Source organism: Helicoverpa armigera, chromosome 30 (genome assembly GCF_030705265.1).
Source record: "Helicoverpa armigera isolate CAAS_96S chromosome 30, ASM3070526v1, whole genome shotgun sequence".
In the NCBI taxonomy this organism is placed as follows: domain Eukaryota; kingdom Metazoa; phylum Arthropoda; class Insecta; order Lepidoptera; family Noctuidae; genus Helicoverpa; species Helicoverpa armigera.
In genome coordinates, this window is record NC_087149.1 from 2,883,158 (window position 1) to 2,902,647 (window position 19,490).

The following is a 19,490-nucleotide window of genomic DNA, read 5'->3' on the forward strand; positions in this document are numbered from 1 at the left end:
TGGATAAACTCAAAAACTACTAGATTGATTTCAAATACTCTTTCACTGTGGGAAAGTTACTTTCTTTCCGATTAACATAAGCTATATTTTATCCAGGTACGGGCAGTAGTTCCCAGGGGATGCGGGTGATATCGCGGTAAAACAGCTAGTATTCATGAATAGTGTCTAGCAGTGACGTGCTCATTAAATCATGATTATTTTGTTACAGTACGAAGCGATGAGTCACCGCTGCTCAGTAGAAGTTTCTTCAAAACTGAATGGACGAAACCCATGTTTGACATAAACAAACCATTCACAGCTTCCAGGGACGATACTGTCGAAGCCACGGTCGATAATATCGTCGAAGACAATAACGAGATCCCTGATAATGATAAGAAAACATACAAGAATGCCAAAGATTTAGCTTCCGAAGTGGCTTCTGCAAAATTCTCCAAAGCATCCACGAACAAAATGATCCCGAACCATTGTAAGCAAATTGGGCTCTCAAATTTAGAACGTTTGCTCATCCCACCAACGGCCTCAGTATCTTGCGTCCCTATCAGACATTATACGTCAGAAAAGGATGACGATGTATTCTGGAGACCCTTAGCACGGGTCCCTGATGAACAAGCGTGGCGGAAGAGAATGAAAGATCCAACAACAAGACACGACGCTATAAAAGAGACGAAGTATTTACTACTGAATTTTTGTGAAACTAGAGTTATGCCGAAGAAAAACATGAATCCAAAGGCTAAAGATAAAAAATCTTCGGTAATGTCAAAGTCCCAGTGAAGCAATAACGTTTTGATTATAAATTAGTCAGTATTGTTCATATGTGTTTAGGTGAAATATATTGTTGAGAAACCTAATAATTGTTTTCTTTTTTATAAATTGGTGTAACAAATGCGAACGTAACTTTCGGGCTTTTACATCAAAACTACTCAACAGATTTAAATGAAATTTGATACACAGAAGGTTTTTGTTACTGATATTTCCCCTGCGTTTCATCGTAAGATTTTTGGAAAAGTATGCTGTTATAACCTTTTTTTATCGTCCCACTGCTGGGCTGCGGCCTCCTCTCACACGGAGAAGGATTGAGCATTAATTGCGCATATTGCTCAATGCGGGTTGGAGATTTCAGACTTTATAGTCCAGGTTTCCTCAAGAGGTTTTCAAGATGTTTGGAAAAGTATGCACATTTGGTAAAATTTTCGCCTGTACACTGTTTATCTGTACTAATGACTGGTGTCAGTGTAGATTCTCTATTCTTGTGCGGACCTCTGAAAAATGCAAGTTATTATCTATACCTACTAATATTATAAAGAGGAAAACTTTGTTTGTTCGGTTGTAATGGATAAACTCAAAAACTACTGGACCGATTTTAAATATTCTTTCACCATAAGAGCTATATTATCTGCGAGTAACATAGGCTTATATTTTGTCCCGGTGCGGGCAGTAACTCCAACGGGACGCGGGTGAAACCGCTGACAGAAGCTAGTTGCAAAATAAAGCTATCGAACTACGTAATAATAATGCAAACTGCATTTAATACTTGTCGAGGACTTGTTTTGATGGCACTACTGACTTAACCGGTCAGAGTATATTTACATTTATAGCAATAAGTTCAGCTTAGCCGGACGACTCGACGCGTCGTCTGACAAATATTCGGAGTTTGTAAAATGAATGATTTTTCGTGAAATTTTAGTTAGTTGTGTGTAATAAAGTGAGTGATTACAATGTCTGTTTGTGTATTTATTCTTATTTTTAGTGGTAAGTCTGATTTATGTATTTGTTCAGATACTTTAAAAAAATTATGAGAAAGCAGCTATGATACGATGTTCCATCATCAAAACAATTTGACAGTACCATATTATTGTCTATCGGGTGTGTCGTTCACAATCACATTAAATGAAATGAGTTAATATACTGGCTAATACACCTATATGTCGATTAACACAAAGAAAAAAGAAAAATACGTAAAAATAAAAAAAAGATTTTTTCAAACAAAGTAAATAGAATAAATATGTGCGAAAATTAGAACACCATATAAAAGTCGGTCATTACAAACAACTGGAATTCTCCCTTGAAAACTAACAGCTGTCAACTGATCAAAACATTCGATACTCCTAACTTTGCTCTGCTTTACAATGATGTTGTAAATTATAAAAATAAAAACGAAAAATGATTAGATTTTTTTTTCAATTCGCCATAGAATATCATTTGTGATATGATTTAATGTGATTAGGTACGACCATGGTACGACGCACCCGATATATACCTCCTTTTTGAAGTTGGTTAAATATAAATAAAACTCAAACATCTGTCAGTTGCTAAAAAGTATCAATAACTAAAAAGTAGAAGAATTTGAAAATAAACTAGCAAAAGTTATGTTCAGTCTAGAAAACAGGTATAATGGTGACCGAACGAGCGTTCTCATATGTACAGTCACAACAAAACGACATTAACACAATCAAAATCATCATCCTCGGAGCCTTTTCCCAACTATGTTGGGGTCGGCTTCCAGTCTAACCATAATCATAAACAAAGTAATGAGAGTTAACACAAATTTATAAAATAATAAAAATAAATTGAACACCAAAATTTGCCCCTTGTAGCTATCACGTCTAGCCTTTTCCCAAAAGTTAGGGATAGCGATCAGAGCCCGTCGGCTCTTATTATTTCACACCGAGCACCTTCGAGCATTCTTAATGACAAAAGCAGTGCAAATGCAAAAATAAACTAACGAGTGAATTAACGAGGCGTTCGGGTTCATTGAGACATCTGACAAACATTATAAACGTAAATAAACGTTTTATCCGGGTTCGCTAATTATCGGATATAGTCGAAAACGAGGAAAATTAAAATTTCGGAGAATCTTACAATATAAGAAAATGTAAGTGAACAAAAATTTACTCCAAATAATTGTCCTTTTTCCTTATTATGAATTTTATCCTCATAAATTAGGTAATTTTTCCTTATGATGGCGTTTTAGTCAGAAGCCAGAATGTTTGACAACCAGTCTTACCAAGGGGTATCGGGTTGCTGGGTGACTGGGTTGAGGAGGTCAGATAGGCAGTCGCTCCTAGTAAAAAACTTATATTTTGGTCTTTTGTTGTAAACAAAAGTTGTCGCCGATATTGTCATTCTAAATTTTTTTTAAATCTCTTCAAATGGACATGATAGCCGATGCCGCGATAACTAGCTAGTCAATGGATACTTGTAAGTTGTATCTCCGGAACGACTGAACTGGTTTTGAGCAACTTTGCTGTTTTGTTTGCGGGGAATATTCGATTGACCGGCTTTGTTAATTTTTACCTTGTATCCAAAATAATTTTAAGGAAAAAACTTGCTAATAATGTGATACGAATCAAGGATATTAAAATTGAAACAAAATTAAAAAGTCGGATCGCGTCGCATTCATTACGAGTAGTCAAAAGCCAGTTAGACAGTAGACTGACAACTAGTCTAACCAAAAGATATGGGTACAGCCGACCCCAACATTATACAAAAGTTGGAAAAGGCTAGGCCGATGATGACTTAAAAATTTGATCACGTACCTATTTATTATTTTTGGTCTTAACGAAACTAAAAATCTAGAAACACTGTGATTCATTTGTATAAATAAATAAATGATATGGGTCTTGATGCCTAAATGGATAAATAAATAAATAAAATAAAGTAGGTATGCCTACAGCAAACACATCTACTGGACATACAATATACACATCAATTATGCATAATAATCTCGTAAAATCACATACTAGCTATGATTTACTACATCAGCTGCCCATCCTACCTCGTTGGTCTGGTTGCATTGCGCGACTGCTAGGAACGAGATCTTTTCTTTTTTACGAAAAAACAAAAATCCTCAAATGACGGCTCCCGCTGTGGGTTAGCAGCGGTGAGGGAGTGTCAGACTCTTACTGACTAAAAACCGTCGTGTTCCGTCGTAGGCCTTTTATGTACCAGGGCCGCGGTGAGAACGTGGTCTCGGGTTTGATTCCAGCGTCGATATAGCTTTATGGATTTTAGAAACTTTCACGAAGCAGCCAGCAGCCTGAAAGTTGGTGACTGGTGACCCGTGCATCGGAGAGCACGTAGGTAAATGTCGGTCTTGCGCCTGATCTCTCTCCGGTGGTGTCGGATTGCCGTCCCATCGGGCGCAGAGAGTGGAGGAATAGTGAGAGGACCTGTGTCCAAGCAAATGCTTGTGCAAAATATCCTGCGCTGCTTGATGATAAGTTTAAATAAGACCTTAAATAAGTTTATTTTTTGCATTTCAGCCATATCTCCAGCATTGAGTTCAGTGGTCAGGCAAATAGCTTCAAACCAGTCATGCAGGTAATATTTTATTTCAATACTAGCTGTTTCCCGCGGTTTTACTCCCGTCCCAGGGGAATCTCTTCCCGCATCCAGACAAAATATAGCCCGTTACTCGGGAATAATGTAGCTAAATGTAGTAAAAAAAATTCAAATTTTTCTGCAGTTTAGAGAAAAATTGGTTCTGCAGTTTCCGAATTCTCATAAATCATCATATCATACTTCCATATGTCCTTTTTTAACCCTAACGTACATTATTTGTGGGTCCATATTTTTTATTGAGGCTGTATCGATCAGCCCTTGACTGCCGATTGTCAAGGGAGGACTTATTTCCATACTTTTTGCTACGCACACACAGATACATCTCTTTCTATGCTATGACCTTAATATTCATATACCTTCTTCTATTGAGAAAAGGCCTGCGCCTACCACTTACCCACAGGAAAACTAAAAAGTCCGTTAGTGTGCTTCTAGTCTGTTTGGGTTCATAAATCACCTTCAAATTGGGTACCTAGTAATACATACGCACATTGCAAAGATCAGGTATTAAGCCGGTATCAGACCGATTGAAAACTTTGACTGTCTGCCGGCGGTTAGAGGGGTAGCTTAGACCCGGGAGAAGGACATAGGATAGTTTTTGTCACCATCCGGGACGCGGGAGAAACCGCGGCCGAACTCTAGTTAGTAATAATTAGAAATTTTCTTTTGAATTTCCAGTGAGAACCAGTTCAAATGTCTGGATGGGCTCTGCATCAGGGCTGATCAAGTATGCGACGCATCACTGGACTGCTCTGACGGATCCGACGAGGACCTCTGCACCTCTATTTCGACGTAAGTCTACCAAATGAAGTAATGTTAGTTTTACCTTCTTCTTACTGCCCTGTTCCCAAGTTATTTGTGGGCGTAATAAGTCCTTTTCTTCCATACCTCTCTGTGAGACGTCATACTACCATCCAGTCCCTTCTTATGCATGTCCTCCTTCAGGCAATCAATCCATCTTTTCCTCGGTCTACCTCTGCCTCTCCATCCTTCCACATTTATGCTTAACAAACTCATTGTAGCATGCGTTTCCCACCGTCTCATCACATGCCCATACCACGACAAACGCTTATGTCTCATTTTTTCTGTCACTGGCGCTACTTTCAGGATTATTCTATATATTCATTCCTCACTTTACCCTGGTCATCATCATCATCATCTCAGCCATAGGACGTCCACTGCTGAACATCACACCAGCACTTGTCAACTCCATCGGCCATCTTCTCTGCGAGCAATATGGCCAGCCCATTGCCACTTCAACTTGGTAATCCGGTGGGCTATATCGGTGACTTTAGTTCGTCTTTTCGTTGCCCTGGTAACCCCACACATCCCTCTCAACATTCTTATCTCTGCTACTTTGTCGCGAATAGTTTTTAAGTATTGTTTGCTTACAGGAACTTGACGACAGAAGAGGGTCTTGGAAGATATAGAAGGCAGTCAGCTTGTCGGTAAGTAAATTAGGTATATTTATGAGCAATCTACTGTGGTTAGAACTTCTGAAGTTAGTGGGCGAACAAGCTGTGTTCATGATGAGCCGAATGGATCTGACTAGTACTTAGAGGTAAATATTACTAATTTTCACAAATCAGCCCTGGAGTCTGAAAGTTGGGGATTGAAAGACCTTTGCCTCGGAGAGCATGTTAATGTCCGTCCTGCTATCTCTTACCGGTGGTGTCGGATTGCCGTCCCATGGTTATGAGAGTGAAGGAATAGGGAGTGCATCTGTGTCTGCGCAAATGCTTGTGCACTATAATATGTCCTGCGCAGCTGGCTGATCTTCTTGTATAAGAACAGTCGACGTATACGATGATCGGTTTGGATGCCGTTTTATTTCCTCATCCACGCCCTGATGTTTGTTTGTTTTCGACAGGAAACTAGAGTGGCAGTGCAAAGACGGTGGTTGCATCTCCAGCGATGAGAAATGCGACGGAACTAAGAACTGTCTCGACGGCAGTGATGAAACTCATGCCCTGTGCAGGAAAATGCTGTGAGTTATTCAATATCTTCTAATATTCAACGTCTTGGGTCAGTCTAACCAACGGGTATCGGGTTGCCCGGGTAACTGGGTTGAGGAGGTCAGATAGGCAGTCACTTCTTGTAAAACACTGGTACTCAGCTGAATCCGGTTAGACTGGTAGCCGAGGCCAACATGATTGGGAAAAGGCAAGGAGGATGATGGATGATTCAACGTCTTGGGTCAAAGTCAAGAGAAAAGGTCGGTAGATTTTCCAGTCGAACGACTGACGGATTAACGTTTTGAAATGCATAGTTTTAATATTTCCTTTTGTACATATATTTGTAGATTTAATTTGTAATATATTGTCTTATGAATATCTGTCTAAAATTCTAAATAAATCTTCATACTGATTAATGAGCCCAAACAAGTTTGTTTAGACGCACACTGCAAAGATCCGGTATTTAGACGGTTTTCTAAAGAAATCCTACCAAGGGCTGACTTAATAGTCTGCAATATGCGCGAAAGCTTATAGGATGGCTTATAGGATTCCATAGTTTCTATTACCTACTTCATGTTTTATATCTTCACCTTCAGATGTCTTCCTCACCTATTCCGTTGCACGTACGGCGCATGTGTGGACGGCACGGCGCCCTGCGACAAGAAGACTGACTGCGCTGACAGTTCCGATGAGCTGATCCCGAAGTGCAGAGGAGCATTCGACCTTAACAGGTAAGTCAGTTGCTCTTAAAGAGGAGGATTAACTGTCTCGTTGATCTAGTGGTTGCAAGCGCGACTGCTGTCCGATTCCCGGGTTGAGCCGAAATCGCTTTGTGGGATTTAGAAACTTTCACAGAGCAATAAGGAGCCTGGAAGTTGGCGATTGATACACCCGTGCATCGGAGATCACGTTTTGTCGGTTCTGCGCCTGATCTCCCTCCGGTCGTGTTGGATTGCCGTCCCATCGCGCTATGAGAATGAAGCAATTGTGAGTGCAAAAATACTTGTGCACTATAATATACGCCGCGCGCGCAGCTGGCTGATCTCCTTATATAAGAACAGCCGCCGAAATCGGCTTTGGACGTATTAGACGTATTATTAAAGAAGAAGCATTTTTTGGGTTCAGGACGTCAGATAAGAAGTCACTTCATATAAAACTCTGGTGTATACTTAGCATTCAGTTATTCTGGAAGACCCAACGTAGTTGGCAGAAGGCCATCAAAATATGAGCTGTGGAAACCATTTTCCTTACCTGGACAAAGTATAAATATTACTCGAGATAGTGTAGCTGTCCAGCAGTGAAAGAATTTGCTTCGCACCCTTGACCTTGTTACAGCCTTTTTATCATCCCACTGGATCCCACACGGGCACAGACCTCCTCTCACACGGAGAAGGATTGAGCATGAATCACCACGCTTGCTCAATGCGAGTTGGTGATTTCAGACTTTATAGTCCAGGTTTCCTCAAGATGTTTTCCTTCACCTTTTTATCAGTCATTGGCGTCTAAAATACACTTAGAAAATACATACAAACTTAGAAAAGTTGCATTGGTATGTACTTGTTTGCCTTACCTGGAATCGAACCCGCGCCCTCATACTCGAGAGGTTGGTTCTTTACCCACCAGGCCACCACGACTTGACCATACTGAATTGACTTGGCCTTGATCATATTTTTTTTTCTCCTCTGTATTAGGAAGGAGTTCGTATGTGTGGATGGGAGCCGTACGATCCCCCCTGGGGACTTATGCGATGGTGTCGTGAACTGCCAGGACGGCTCTGATGAGAATGTTAGCGCTTGCGGCGAACAGAGGTGTCCCGGGAACCTGTTCCAGTGTGCTTACGGAGCTTGCGTAGATGGCAACTCTGACTGCAACGGGGTATGTACCTACACTTTTTGTCTGTAAGAATTCCAAAATTTTGCGACAAAAAATGTGATAAATGAAGAGCCGCTCGACCGATTTTGCGCGAACTCCTCATCAATCTTCTACTAGATAGATTTTTGCTGTATTAAACACTGTTGCTATCTCTTCCAGATTCCGGATTGCGCAGATGGCTCGGACGAGGCTGATGACCTCTGCAACAGAGCTACGCCGAGACCACTCTCGATTCCTCCAGTACTGCCTTCAGTACCACCAAGAATCAATACGGGGTAAGCTTCATAGACAAATAGAAATGAGAATTTTATACTTTAATATCATATAATCATCGGCACGAATCTTGAGCGCTGACCTTCACCTGCACAGAAGTAATTTATTGGGTCCCTTTTGTGGTATGAAGTAAGGCGCGGGGGCGGGCTAAAGCGGTGATTGGCCCGCAGCGCATCGCGTCATAGCCGTCACTCGGGATTGGTTCTTTGCTAATAAATCACTTCTGCGCAGATGAAAGTCAGCGCTCAAGATTCGTGCCGATAAGTATACTACACGAACATAAAGTTGAAATTTGAATGTTCAATGACAAGTAATAGCCACACGGGTTGATCATATGGTACCTAAATCAACGCTTCTCGCTGTTACACCCGATCTCCACTAAGACTCGTGCCTACTTTGCCCCTTTCCCTCTCGTCTTGCTGCTAAGTCCGGTCGTTGGGTGACCATCTTGTCATAACGAGTTCTTCCGTGAGTCGGACTGCACGTTAAATTGGTGGGTCCCGGCTGTCATTTCAACATTATACCAGAAAGTCTGACAGACAGCCTTGCCAAGGAATATCGAGTTGCCCTGGTCTGTTTTGAGCAGGTCAGATAGGCAGTCAGTGGCGGATTTACCAATAGGCCAAGTAGGCCAGTGCCTAGAGCGGCAGATTTAGAGGGGCGGCAAATTTAGCTATTTTTTTTACAGTTTTTTTATAACTATACCTACGAGTAAACAATCCATATATAAATAAAAGATTAATAAGCGCACTGCAATATATGCAAACTTATGTAATCATGAATTTTAAAATATTCTAATAGCGTTTTAATAAAAATAAATTAAAAAATCCGCTCGCTTCGCTCGCAGTTTTTTCATCATTTCTAGTTTTTTCTGCGCTCTGCGAGTCCTCAATCTAATAAAAAGTTAAAGCACCGAAGTGGCAAAACCAACTGACGCTCTACGCTAACGATTTCTAAGCTGTTTAGGAGGTGGAGGACTTTTGTGTCCCAAAAACTCAAAAAATTTCGCGCTCGCTGTGCTCGCAGCTTTTTCACTTTACACTGGTTTTTTTCAAACTTGTTTGAGTGTTCCAAGACTCTAAAATTTCGCAAAATTTGACAATGACTTTTTTCTAATGTCTTTAGGTATCATTGCGTCCCAAAATTCTCAAATTTCGCGCTCGCTACGCTCGCGGCTTCTTCTCTTTGCAGTGGTTTTTTCACACTTGTTTGGGTACTTTTGTGTCCCAAGACTAAAAAATTTCGCGCTCGCTACGCTCGCGACTTTTTCACTTTACGGCGGTTTTGTTTTTTTTTTAAACTCGTTATGGTACTTCACTGTTCCAAAACTCAAAAATCGCGCTCGCAGCGCTGGTTTTTATAAAACTAGCTAGCGTTTTATAAGTTTGCAGTGATCTGACTCCGGTTTCTTTATGTTAAACCTAGCAACCTACTTCAATTACAATTTTAGTCCGTGGTTATATTTTGTCGTTTTTTTTTGGGGGGGTGCTCAAGCTCAATAGGTAGTCCGCCCCGGGTATCACACGATGCTACGCCGCCACTGATCATAGCACCCGAACGAATGAACCGATTTCAATTTAGTTTTCTTTATTGAATTACAGGTGTTTTACGGGCGAGTGTTCTTAGACATGTTTGATGAAAATCGATTGAGCCGTTTTAAAGTTACAGAGGTTATACGCTTTAAATTCGGTGTCAAATAAACTTGTTAGGTCAACATTAAACTCTTCGGTACATAGTGGGTTGCAAAAATAATCTAGTAACTGACAGAGATATCATTAAGGGGCGGCAAAAATTGAATGGCCTACTAGCGGCAAATTTGTAAATCCGCCACTGTAGGCAGTCGCTACTTGGAAAAGGTATTGTACCTGGTACTCAACTGTAGCTAGTGATGCTGGAAGCTGACCAAAAAAATGGGAAAAGCAAGACATATTAACGGTCGTCAGTAGAAAAAGATAATTCAACTTAATTCACATAACTTAGTGGCGGTTTTGCACCCCCGGTCCTGGGAAGGCACGTGACGCCGGCGGCCCCGACTGCTATTCAGTCGTTACAATTCCACGTCAGAGGCCGGCAGGCGGATTTGAGAATACTCTGACACCAGGGCTTGCTAGGTGATTAAACCCGCAGCTCACGCGATAGGAAGAAGATTCACTTACTTTTAATTTATAATTTAGAATCGTTGCCTAATGTCGTGCCGCCTAGGCCTACTCTACAAAAGGGTGTTGATTTGCATTTGTGCCATATTTCAGGAAGAGAACATAAAATACGTAAATAATCGATTGGAATTACAGTAGACGGGTAATGTCGTAGTATTTCAGAACTAATCCAATTTTATGAATGAAATCTATGAATGATCGTTGCGATCGTTGCGTATGCTTTGTGTTTTGCGTTGGTGTGAGGCCAGTAACACACGCGCCGGAATTCCGAAAAAAAAATAAAAAAAATAATAGCTTGTATACTCTATTATCCTTCAGAGACTACAAGTCGGGCAAGTGCGAGCTGCCCCAGTATCCAGCCCATGGCAAGTACCAGGTGATCAACGCTATGGATGCGGGCCCCGGAGACAGACTACACTACGTCCGACTCGTCATCCAGTGCGAAGAAGGATACGGAGGGATCCAGAAACCAGAAGTCTTCTGCACTGATGGTAGCTGGTCCATCAAACGTTTGCCGGACTGCCACCGTAAGTCGAATTTGTATTCGTCACAAGATCTTATTCTTCCTATCCCTTCCTTTGTCAAGTTGTTTTTGGTTGGCGCAATATATTTTTCTTATTTTCACTTTACTTATAGCAGTAAGCTTCCGATCTGGGCTTCGCCCTAGTGGTGTGTTGGTAAAAAGTAGCCTATATTTTAATCCAGGGTATCACATTTATAATATTAGTAGGGATTTAGCTTTGAGTTTTGAGACCAAATCGGTTCGATAGTTCCAAACACAACATTATTATAAAGTAATATGAAATAGTTTGATCATAATCTTCTTTTCAACCAGGGCTATGCATCCTGAACAAGCATCCTTCAGTGAAATACAGCTGTCATGTGACCAGCAACGGCATTCAAGGAAGACGGGAGTGCAACGAGTCGGAGCCGACGGGAACCAAGGTGGAGTCCATATGCAACGAACCCATTTACCACTCGGCCTACCCTCTACCTATGATGGAATGTGACGAAAATGGAAACTGGAAGCCCCAGCTCATCACTTGCCCTACAAGTAAGTCCTAAGTTAATTTTCCTCTTAAAACTCATCCATCATCCTCCGAGCCTTTTCCCAATCATGTTGGGGTCGGCTTCCAGTCTTACCGGATTCAGCTGAGTACCAGTGCTTTACAAGAAGGGACTGCCTATCTGACCTCCTCAACCCAGTAACCCGGGCAACCCGATACCCCTTGGTGAGACTGGTGTCAGACTTACTGGCTTCTGACTACCCGTAACGACTGCCAAGGATGTTCAATGACAGTCGGGACCTACAGTGACACGAGACCTACAGAATGTTCCTCTTAAAACTGTTTATTATTATTCTTTATTGCACACTAAACAATTAATATACACAGAATAAAGACAGTTTATGTACAACGGCGAGTTTTACCCAGAATAGGGTAGTGTCCAGGGTCGAAATAATGAAATAATATTTAGTCCGCTTTTTAGATAATCAAAAAATATTGGATACGTATTTTTTCTTTTTTTAATTAAACATAAAATGACAAAGATAATACACTTCAAAAATTAGGAGTGGGGGCCTTTTACGTCACAGTGTCCTGAAAATTGTAGCAACTTGTGACGTCACACTCAACTTTAACACGCTATATCTTAACAAGTTCTGATCCAATTTAAAAAAGAAAAAATACGTATCGCTTAATTTTAGACAATCTACAAGACGGACTAATTATTATTTTTTAGGAAACTAGCCTATTGGGTTCTCTTACAGCCAACCTGAAAGCCATAGAGAGATTCGAGTGGTAGGGTAGATTACAAAATGCACAACAAATACTAATTACTAAACAAAAAATATTATTTTTTTAATTGGACTTGAACATTCATCCATTAGACACCGTCGCCTTTGTTTTTGGAAATCTGTTCTATTTTTTTATATGTGTATTAACAATAGCATGTTTTTCTAGTGTGGATTAAACTATTGATATATTTATTTGCTGTTTTTCCCAGATTGTGGTCGGAGGACTCCAGCCGTTGATGTTCTGGTGGCAGGTGGCCAGCCAGCCTTGCGGGGACAGTTGCCCTGGCACGTAGCCATATACCGCAAGCCGACCAAATCGCAAAACTTCTACCGACAGATTTGTGGAGGGTCTCTCGTCAGCAATAGCATTGTGCTCACCGGTAAGACGCGGGTTTTGTACCTAACTTCTTCTTCTTTCGTTTAGAAGACATGTCTTATAGTGAGACTACACTTTAACTGCTTAACTGCTTTGCCGCAGTAAAGCCGCATTTTCACTAGGGGACATTTGTTCCGCGTATAATAGTATCTATTTTCTCAACTATGTTTTAAAAGCTGTAGGTAGAATAACAATATCGGCGCCAACTTCTGTTTACAACAAAAATATAGGTTGTATAAACTATCTATACCTAGTTATTCACCGGATAGGTAATAAAAAAAGGTATAAAGATGAAGTCTAAGCCTAGTCCAATCTAACCAGATGCAGCTGAGTACCAGTGTTTTACAAGGAGCAACTGCCTATCTGACCTCCTTAACCCAATACTCCTTGGTAAGACTTGGTGGTTGTCAGACTTACTGGAATTCTACCCGGAACGACTGCTAAAGATGTTCTATGACAGCCGGGAACTATAGTTTAACTTGCTATCCGAAACACAGTCATCGGTGTCCAAGATATACTTAGAAAGTACGTACAAACGGTTCGATTCCCGGCTCGGTCGACATTTGTGTGATGAGCATGCTTGTTAGCCGTGGTCTGGGTGTTACAATATGTATTTATAAATATGTATATATGTAATTTATCAGTTGTGTTAGCATCCATAACACAAGTTAGGTAATTAATAACTTACCATGGGGCTAACCGACCGTGTGTGAAAAGATGTCCCGACATTATTTATTTATTTATTAAACGACAAGTTGTATTGGTATTTCCTGACCTGGAGTAGAACCCATAGTCTCATACTTGAGAGGTTGGTTCTTTTTACCCTCTAGGTCACCACCACTTTTATTTATTTAGATGTCATGGATGTCATCACGCTGCTAAAGGAGACCGATCCAGACGACGTGCTGACGTTTGTGACCAAGGATCTAAATAAGCTTCCGCCCGTCACCTTCGACCACGTCGACGTTACGAGCCTGCTGAAAGACATCGTCTTTCTAAAGGCAAGTCTTGCGGATGTGCAGAAGAAGTTAGATGCATCCCAAATTACAGTCGCGGATTTGCGCAGCGAACTTAACGAGTTGCGTAAATCGGTTACTGTAACTGAGTCACCTGTGGGTGCATCGAACGTAAACATGCGGCGCGGAGCGATGTGTCGGGATCAAGTTTCGCGGCAGCAGTTTTGTCGCCATCGCCGCTGTCACCGCCGAATGCTGAGTCGGCACAGTGCGCGCCTCGTGCGCCCCGCTGCCACGCTCCCGTCCCTGCGGGTCCTCCACTGACCGCCGCTCGACCGCTCGATCAGCTGCTCGTTACTGCAGCGTTGACGAAACTACAAAATGCACGTCGAGACTACGCTAGCGTCACCGGTAGCAAAATTGAAGCTACAAAGAAGCCCATGCTAGTAAAGGGACCGAATCGGGCTGACGATGAGAGATTCGTTACGGTGCAAAGGAGGAAGCGCCGTCAGCGGACCAACAAGAATCGCTGCGGCACGGCTCCTATTGAGCCAAACATCAAAATTCTTGCCGCCAAGCCGAACACCCCGGTGTTGTTCGAAAGAGGTACCGCGGCCCTAGCACATAAGAAGGCCTACGACGGAACACGACGGCTTTTAGTCAGTAAGAGTCTGACACTCCCTCACCGCTGCTAACCCACAGCGGGAGGGGTCATTTGATGATTTTTTACGGTGTACATCTCCCGCCTACACTGCGCCACTAAGGCGGAGGACATCGTGGAGTACGTGTGTCAGAAGCTGAAGTACGCCCCGAGAGTGCAGCTGCTGGAGTCGCGCCATAACGACAACTTCAAGGCGTTTGTGGTGCGAGTACCGACATGTTTCCTGCACCTCGTGTTGGACGAGAACTTCTGGCCACAGGACGTGGTGTTCCAGCGCTTCCGCGGACAAGTGCCACAGGACCACACAGTGACATAGTGCATATCAAGTGCTACTAACAGAGTTTTAAGTTTTTATTTACTTACAATTTTGTATGACATATTATGTATATGCTAGTTTTAAGGTATTTATCTATGGGCCATTGATGCCTAAAAATAAAGATGATTTGATTTGATTTGGTTTATTTAGATACTGGCTTCCGCCCGCGGCTTCGCCCGCGTAGAGTTCGGTTATATCCCGTTTCCAAGAGAATTCTTCAAAAGTCCGGGATAAAAACTATCCTATGTTCTTTCTCAAGATCAACTCTATCTCTGTACCAAATTTTATCAAAATCGGTTCAGTGGTTTAGACGTGAAAGCATAACAGACAGACAGACAGAGTTACTTTCGCATTTATAATATTAGTAGGGATACAGGATGTTTTTACTCACGATGCATATGTCTGTTCTGTTATTGATTCTGATCGATCCCAGGTCAGGCAAGTACCAATGCAACTTATCTAAGTTTGTATGTACTTTCTAAGTATATCTTAGACACCAATGACTGTGTTTCGGATGGCACGTTAAACTGGCTGTCATTGAACATCCTTGGCAGTGTCTGACATCAGTCTAACCAAGGGGTATTGGGTTGGCCGGATAACTGGGTTGAGGAGGTCAGATGGGCAGTCGCTTCTTGTAAAGCACTGGTACTCAGCTGAATCCGGTTAGACTGGAAGCCGACCCCAACATACTTGGGAAAAAGGCTAGGATGATGATGATGTTATTGATTCTGAACCACCAGTTTTTTTTGCGCACTGCTTAGAATTCATTCCGGTATACACCGTGACTTTTAAGTCGTCTTACAACGGCAGCCCACTTCATGTATCCGATGACTAGTAAACGTTCATATAAAAAAATATTTATGAGATTTGAATAATTTAAAAATAAAAATTAATTCATTATTATGATGCATGACGTAGATTATAAGAACACCTGTTGTGAGCGCTGCCCGAATCTTGTACCTATCAATGGAGCGCGGCGCGTTGGGAAGGTACCTACTTTCTACCGTTTGATACGTAAACATTTGTTTTTCAGTACTTTTTTTACTTATTATCTTAATTAAGTAAGGCTATAAAATTAATAATCGTGTCTAGTGGTATTTTATGTCGGATAGATTGAGTGGACCACCTTTGTAAGACGACTAAAAAGTCACGGTATATATAGATTTACTCATTGATTAACAGCCGCTCACTGCTTCTGGAATGACACTGATCGTTCGGTACAGCCTTCTCTCTTCGCCGTCGCCGCTGCCAAGCTGTACCGAGACTGGGATGACCCTAACGACAAGAACGCACAGAAATCTCATGTAAGGAACCCTACACTTCTACACCAGTATAATAAAGAGGAAACACGTTTTGTTCCTAAGAGCTTGGCTAGTTGACTGTACATTTTGCTTGAAATCGGGTTAAATTCTAAAACGTGTCGAGTTGGTGAAAACATAAAAGTATAATTTAAGTGTCACTAACTGGACACGAAGAAAAATCTTAACGTGTCGAGTTGACGATATGATAAATGTTAATATTTTGAGTTTCACCAAGTGGACACATTCGTGGTGAGTGTGTCGAGATGACGAAAGAAAGACCCCGATATGGTTAAGCAGTTTTAACGAAAACAATTGAATAACAAATATTTTTTTTAGAAATTGCGATTGAATTTCTATTCAATTTTGACATTATTAACTTAAAGAGAGGAGAATCGGGGCTCAGATTGTTGTGTTGATCGGCGATTTGACAACTGAAAATTGACGGTTCGGATATCGTCATAGACTACGACGATATCCACTTTTTCGGTGCACCATTTCACTATGAGTCATAGTTAAATGGTGCACCTCAAAAGTGTTGAATTTTGACATTACAAATGCTGTTTTCAGGTTAAAGACATTCAGGTCGCGGAACTGTTCCGGGGTGGAGCCGCGAACTATCAGGAGGACATAGCAGTAGTCTTTCTAGAAACACCAGTGAACTACGGTGCGGAAGTGAGCCCCGTCTGCCTGAGCTTCGACATCAACTTCTACCGATCTCAGATGCTGCCTGGTGTTTTGGGAAAAGTATGACTGTTTATCTAAATCTATACTTACTGTTACTGCCTTTTTGTCGCCCCACTGCTGGGCACAAGCCTCCTGTCACACGGAGAAGCATTTAATCACCACGCTTGCTCAATGCGGGTTGGTCATTTCAGACTACATAGTCCAGGTGTTCTGAAGATGTTTTCTTTCACCTTTTTATCAGCCATTGGTACTTGCCTGACCTGGAATCGAACCCACATCCTCATACTCGAGAGGTTGGTTCTTTACCCACTAGGCCAACACGACACTATCTATACTTAATCTATGCTAATATCGTCATCTCCCTAGCCTTTTCCCAACTATGTCAGCTTCAAGTCTAACCTGTTGCAGCTAAGTACCAATGTTTTACAAGTAGCAACTGCCCATCTGACCTCATCAACCCAGTTACCTGGGCAACCCAGTGCCCGGATGTTTTATCCGGGAACGGAAAGAAGCTCCCCAGAAAAACGGTTGGTTATCTAAGTGACCCCATTTGAAAAAATCTTTTAATGATATATAGATAGTCTAGTTATCAAAGTAAATAGGTCCTACGGGACCGTTTCATAATCGTTGTTTTCACAGGTCGCCGGCTGGGGCCTGACTGGCGAGATTGCGGGGCCATCACAAATATTGAAAGTGGTAGATCTGCCGTTTGTTCCGGCGCAAGAATGCCTTCGCGTCACGCCGGCCATCTTCACCGAAAGCATAACCGGAGACAAGATATGTGCTGGCTATTTGAACGGTGAGTCTTAATTATCTCTATTAATATGGACTTACCTGAATCTTCTTCTTCCTCCTGCCCTGTTCCCAATTTTATTTGGGGTCGGCGCAATATGTCATCCTCTTCCATTTTCCCCTGTCAATGGTCATACTGACACTTACTCCCTTCTATTCATATCATCTTTCAGGCAATCCATCCATCTTTCCTCAGGTCTTCCTCTGCCTCTCCATCCATGTACATTCATACTTGGCACATGTACTTACCTGGATATTTCAAGTTAATTAGGATGACATGAAAGTCGTGGTTAGGAATTGCAATTGCTGGATCCAGAAAACAGCAATTCACCTGGATCATGCACTTTTTCAAATATGCTGGATCCAGCATACCTACACTGCTGAAACGGACAAGGGCAGACTGTAAAGGATTTAATATATTTCTGGGATATAATTCCGGCCGGTCAGGCAAGTAACAATGTAACTTTTCTTTTATATTTACTTTCGAATATATCTATGACACCATCAATATCATCCCCTGAGTCTTTTCCAAACTATGTTGGGGTCGGCTTCCAGTCTAACCGGATTCAGCTGAGTACCATTGCTTTACAAAGAGCGACTGCCTATCTGACCTCCTCAACCCAGTTACCCGGGCGACCGGATACCCCTTGGTTTAACTGGCGTCTGACTTACTGGCTTCTGACTACTCGTAACGGCCGTAACTTAGCTAGCATAGCTAAATCCTTACATCGCATGTATATTCTTTATCCCTGATCTCTCTCTGGTTGTGACAGATTACCGTCCCATCTTACTAGACTAGAGAGTGAAAGAAAAGTGAGGCACCTGTGTCCAACCAAATGCTTGTGCACTATAATATATCCTGCGCAGTTGTCTAATCTCCTTATATGAGAACAGCCGCCGTGATAAGCGGCTAGGAGGACATCATCATCTTTAGATTTTCTAACACGACTACTTCTATTCTTTTCCTAGGGAAGACGGCAGTATGTACAGGTGACAGCGGAGGAGGACTGGTCTTCCCCGAAATCGAGCACGGGTCTGAGCGCTTCTACCTGAGAGGGATCGTGTCCACCGCTCCCCCGCCGGAGGGTCAGAAGAAGAAGTGCAACATAAACACAGTCACCACGTTCACGAACATATTGAGACATCGAATTTTCATTAACCAATATTTATAAGAGTTTTTAATCAAGGCATTTCCCGCGATTTCATTCCGCCAATATGACATATAAAATACCAACTTTTTTTTTGGTATGGCATCTCGCAGTTCAGCCTAGGAGGCCGTGTACTGCTTAACCGGACTTTTCCCTGTGGATGCCTAGAATTTAAGGCCTCCAGCCAGGGGAGTAATAAAATACCTACTCTTGCTCGCTCACTTCAAACTTTTAGTCGGCCGATAGTTTGTTCGGGCGCATTATCACGCAAATTACAACGTTTAAGGGCTTATTACATTTGACTAGTCGTCTAATTAGGTTTGTCTAATTAGGTTTCTAAATGATTTAATGAAACATTCCTTTCCTTGACAACTCTGCTCCGTACTCAGAGCCGGATTGACAATATAGCAAGCGTAGCAACTGTTACGGGCCCCGCGGCTCCGAACCAAAGCTACGTGGGGCCCGTCATAACTAACTAGACATTTCTTTTTCATTGTCTCTTTTTAGAATTTTTGTACTTTCTAACGCTTCAGTAAGGGGCCCGCGCTATTAGTGCTACAGGCCCCTCGTATTCTTAATCCGGAACTGTCCGTACTCCGAGCTCACTTCTAAAATATTGTTTGCTACAAGTATAATAAAATCAACAAAGAATAAAAGCTGGTTGTTTAATTTTTAGTTATTTGTGTCCTTACCGTCCTCTCTTTATTATTACCTTTTTATCAGGCATCAATGGCCTATAGATAAAGGAAGAAAATCAAGGCCAGGTATTCCATCTACAGAATATCATCATAAGCCTATAGCAGTCCACTGCTGGACATAGGCCTCTCCAAGTGCACGCCACTGAGATCGAGATCGATCCTACAGAAT

The 19,490-nt window shown here is 41.9% G+C and overlaps 1 protein-coding gene across 1 annotated transcript; it reads left to right on the plus strand.

Moving 5' to 3' along the window:
- The first annotated feature begins 1,582 nt into the window (after window positions 1-1,582).
- LOC110382542 (modular serine protease) lies at window positions 1,583-19,278 on the plus strand. Its single transcript, XM_049848090.2, has 15 exons — window positions 1,583-1,749; window positions 4,263-4,320; window positions 5,017-5,130; window positions 5,733-5,786; window positions 6,209-6,325; window positions 6,890-7,024; window positions 7,985-8,168; window positions 8,325-8,440; window positions 10,913-11,121; window positions 11,430-11,648; window positions 12,599-12,769; window positions 15,881-16,002; window positions 16,567-16,743; window positions 17,323-17,482; window positions 18,445-19,278. The coding sequence occupies exons 1-15, from the start codon at window positions 1,716-1,718 to the stop codon at window positions 18,645-18,647; spliced, it is 2,073 nt and encodes a 690-aa protein (XP_049704047.2). The 5' UTR covers window positions 1,583-1,715; the 3' UTR covers window positions 18,648-19,278.
- The last annotated feature ends 212 nt before the right edge of the window (window positions 19,279-19,490 follow it).

What these genes read in the sequence shown, in the direction of transcription:
- LOC110382542 (XM_049848090.2), top strand. Translation starts at nt 1,716, where the DNA reads ATGTCTGTTTGTGTATTTATTCTTATTTTTAGTG. An exon ending in GCTCATCACTTGCCCTACAA is followed by an intron (nt 11,649 to 12,598) that starts GTAAGTCCTAAG and finishes TGTTTTTCCCAG; the next exon opens with ATTGTGGTCGGAGGACTCCA. An exon ending in ATGTGCTGGCTATTTGAACG is followed by an intron (nt 17,483 to 18,444) that starts GTGAGTCTTAAT and finishes TTCTTTTCCTAG; the next exon opens with GGAAGACGGCAGTATGTACA.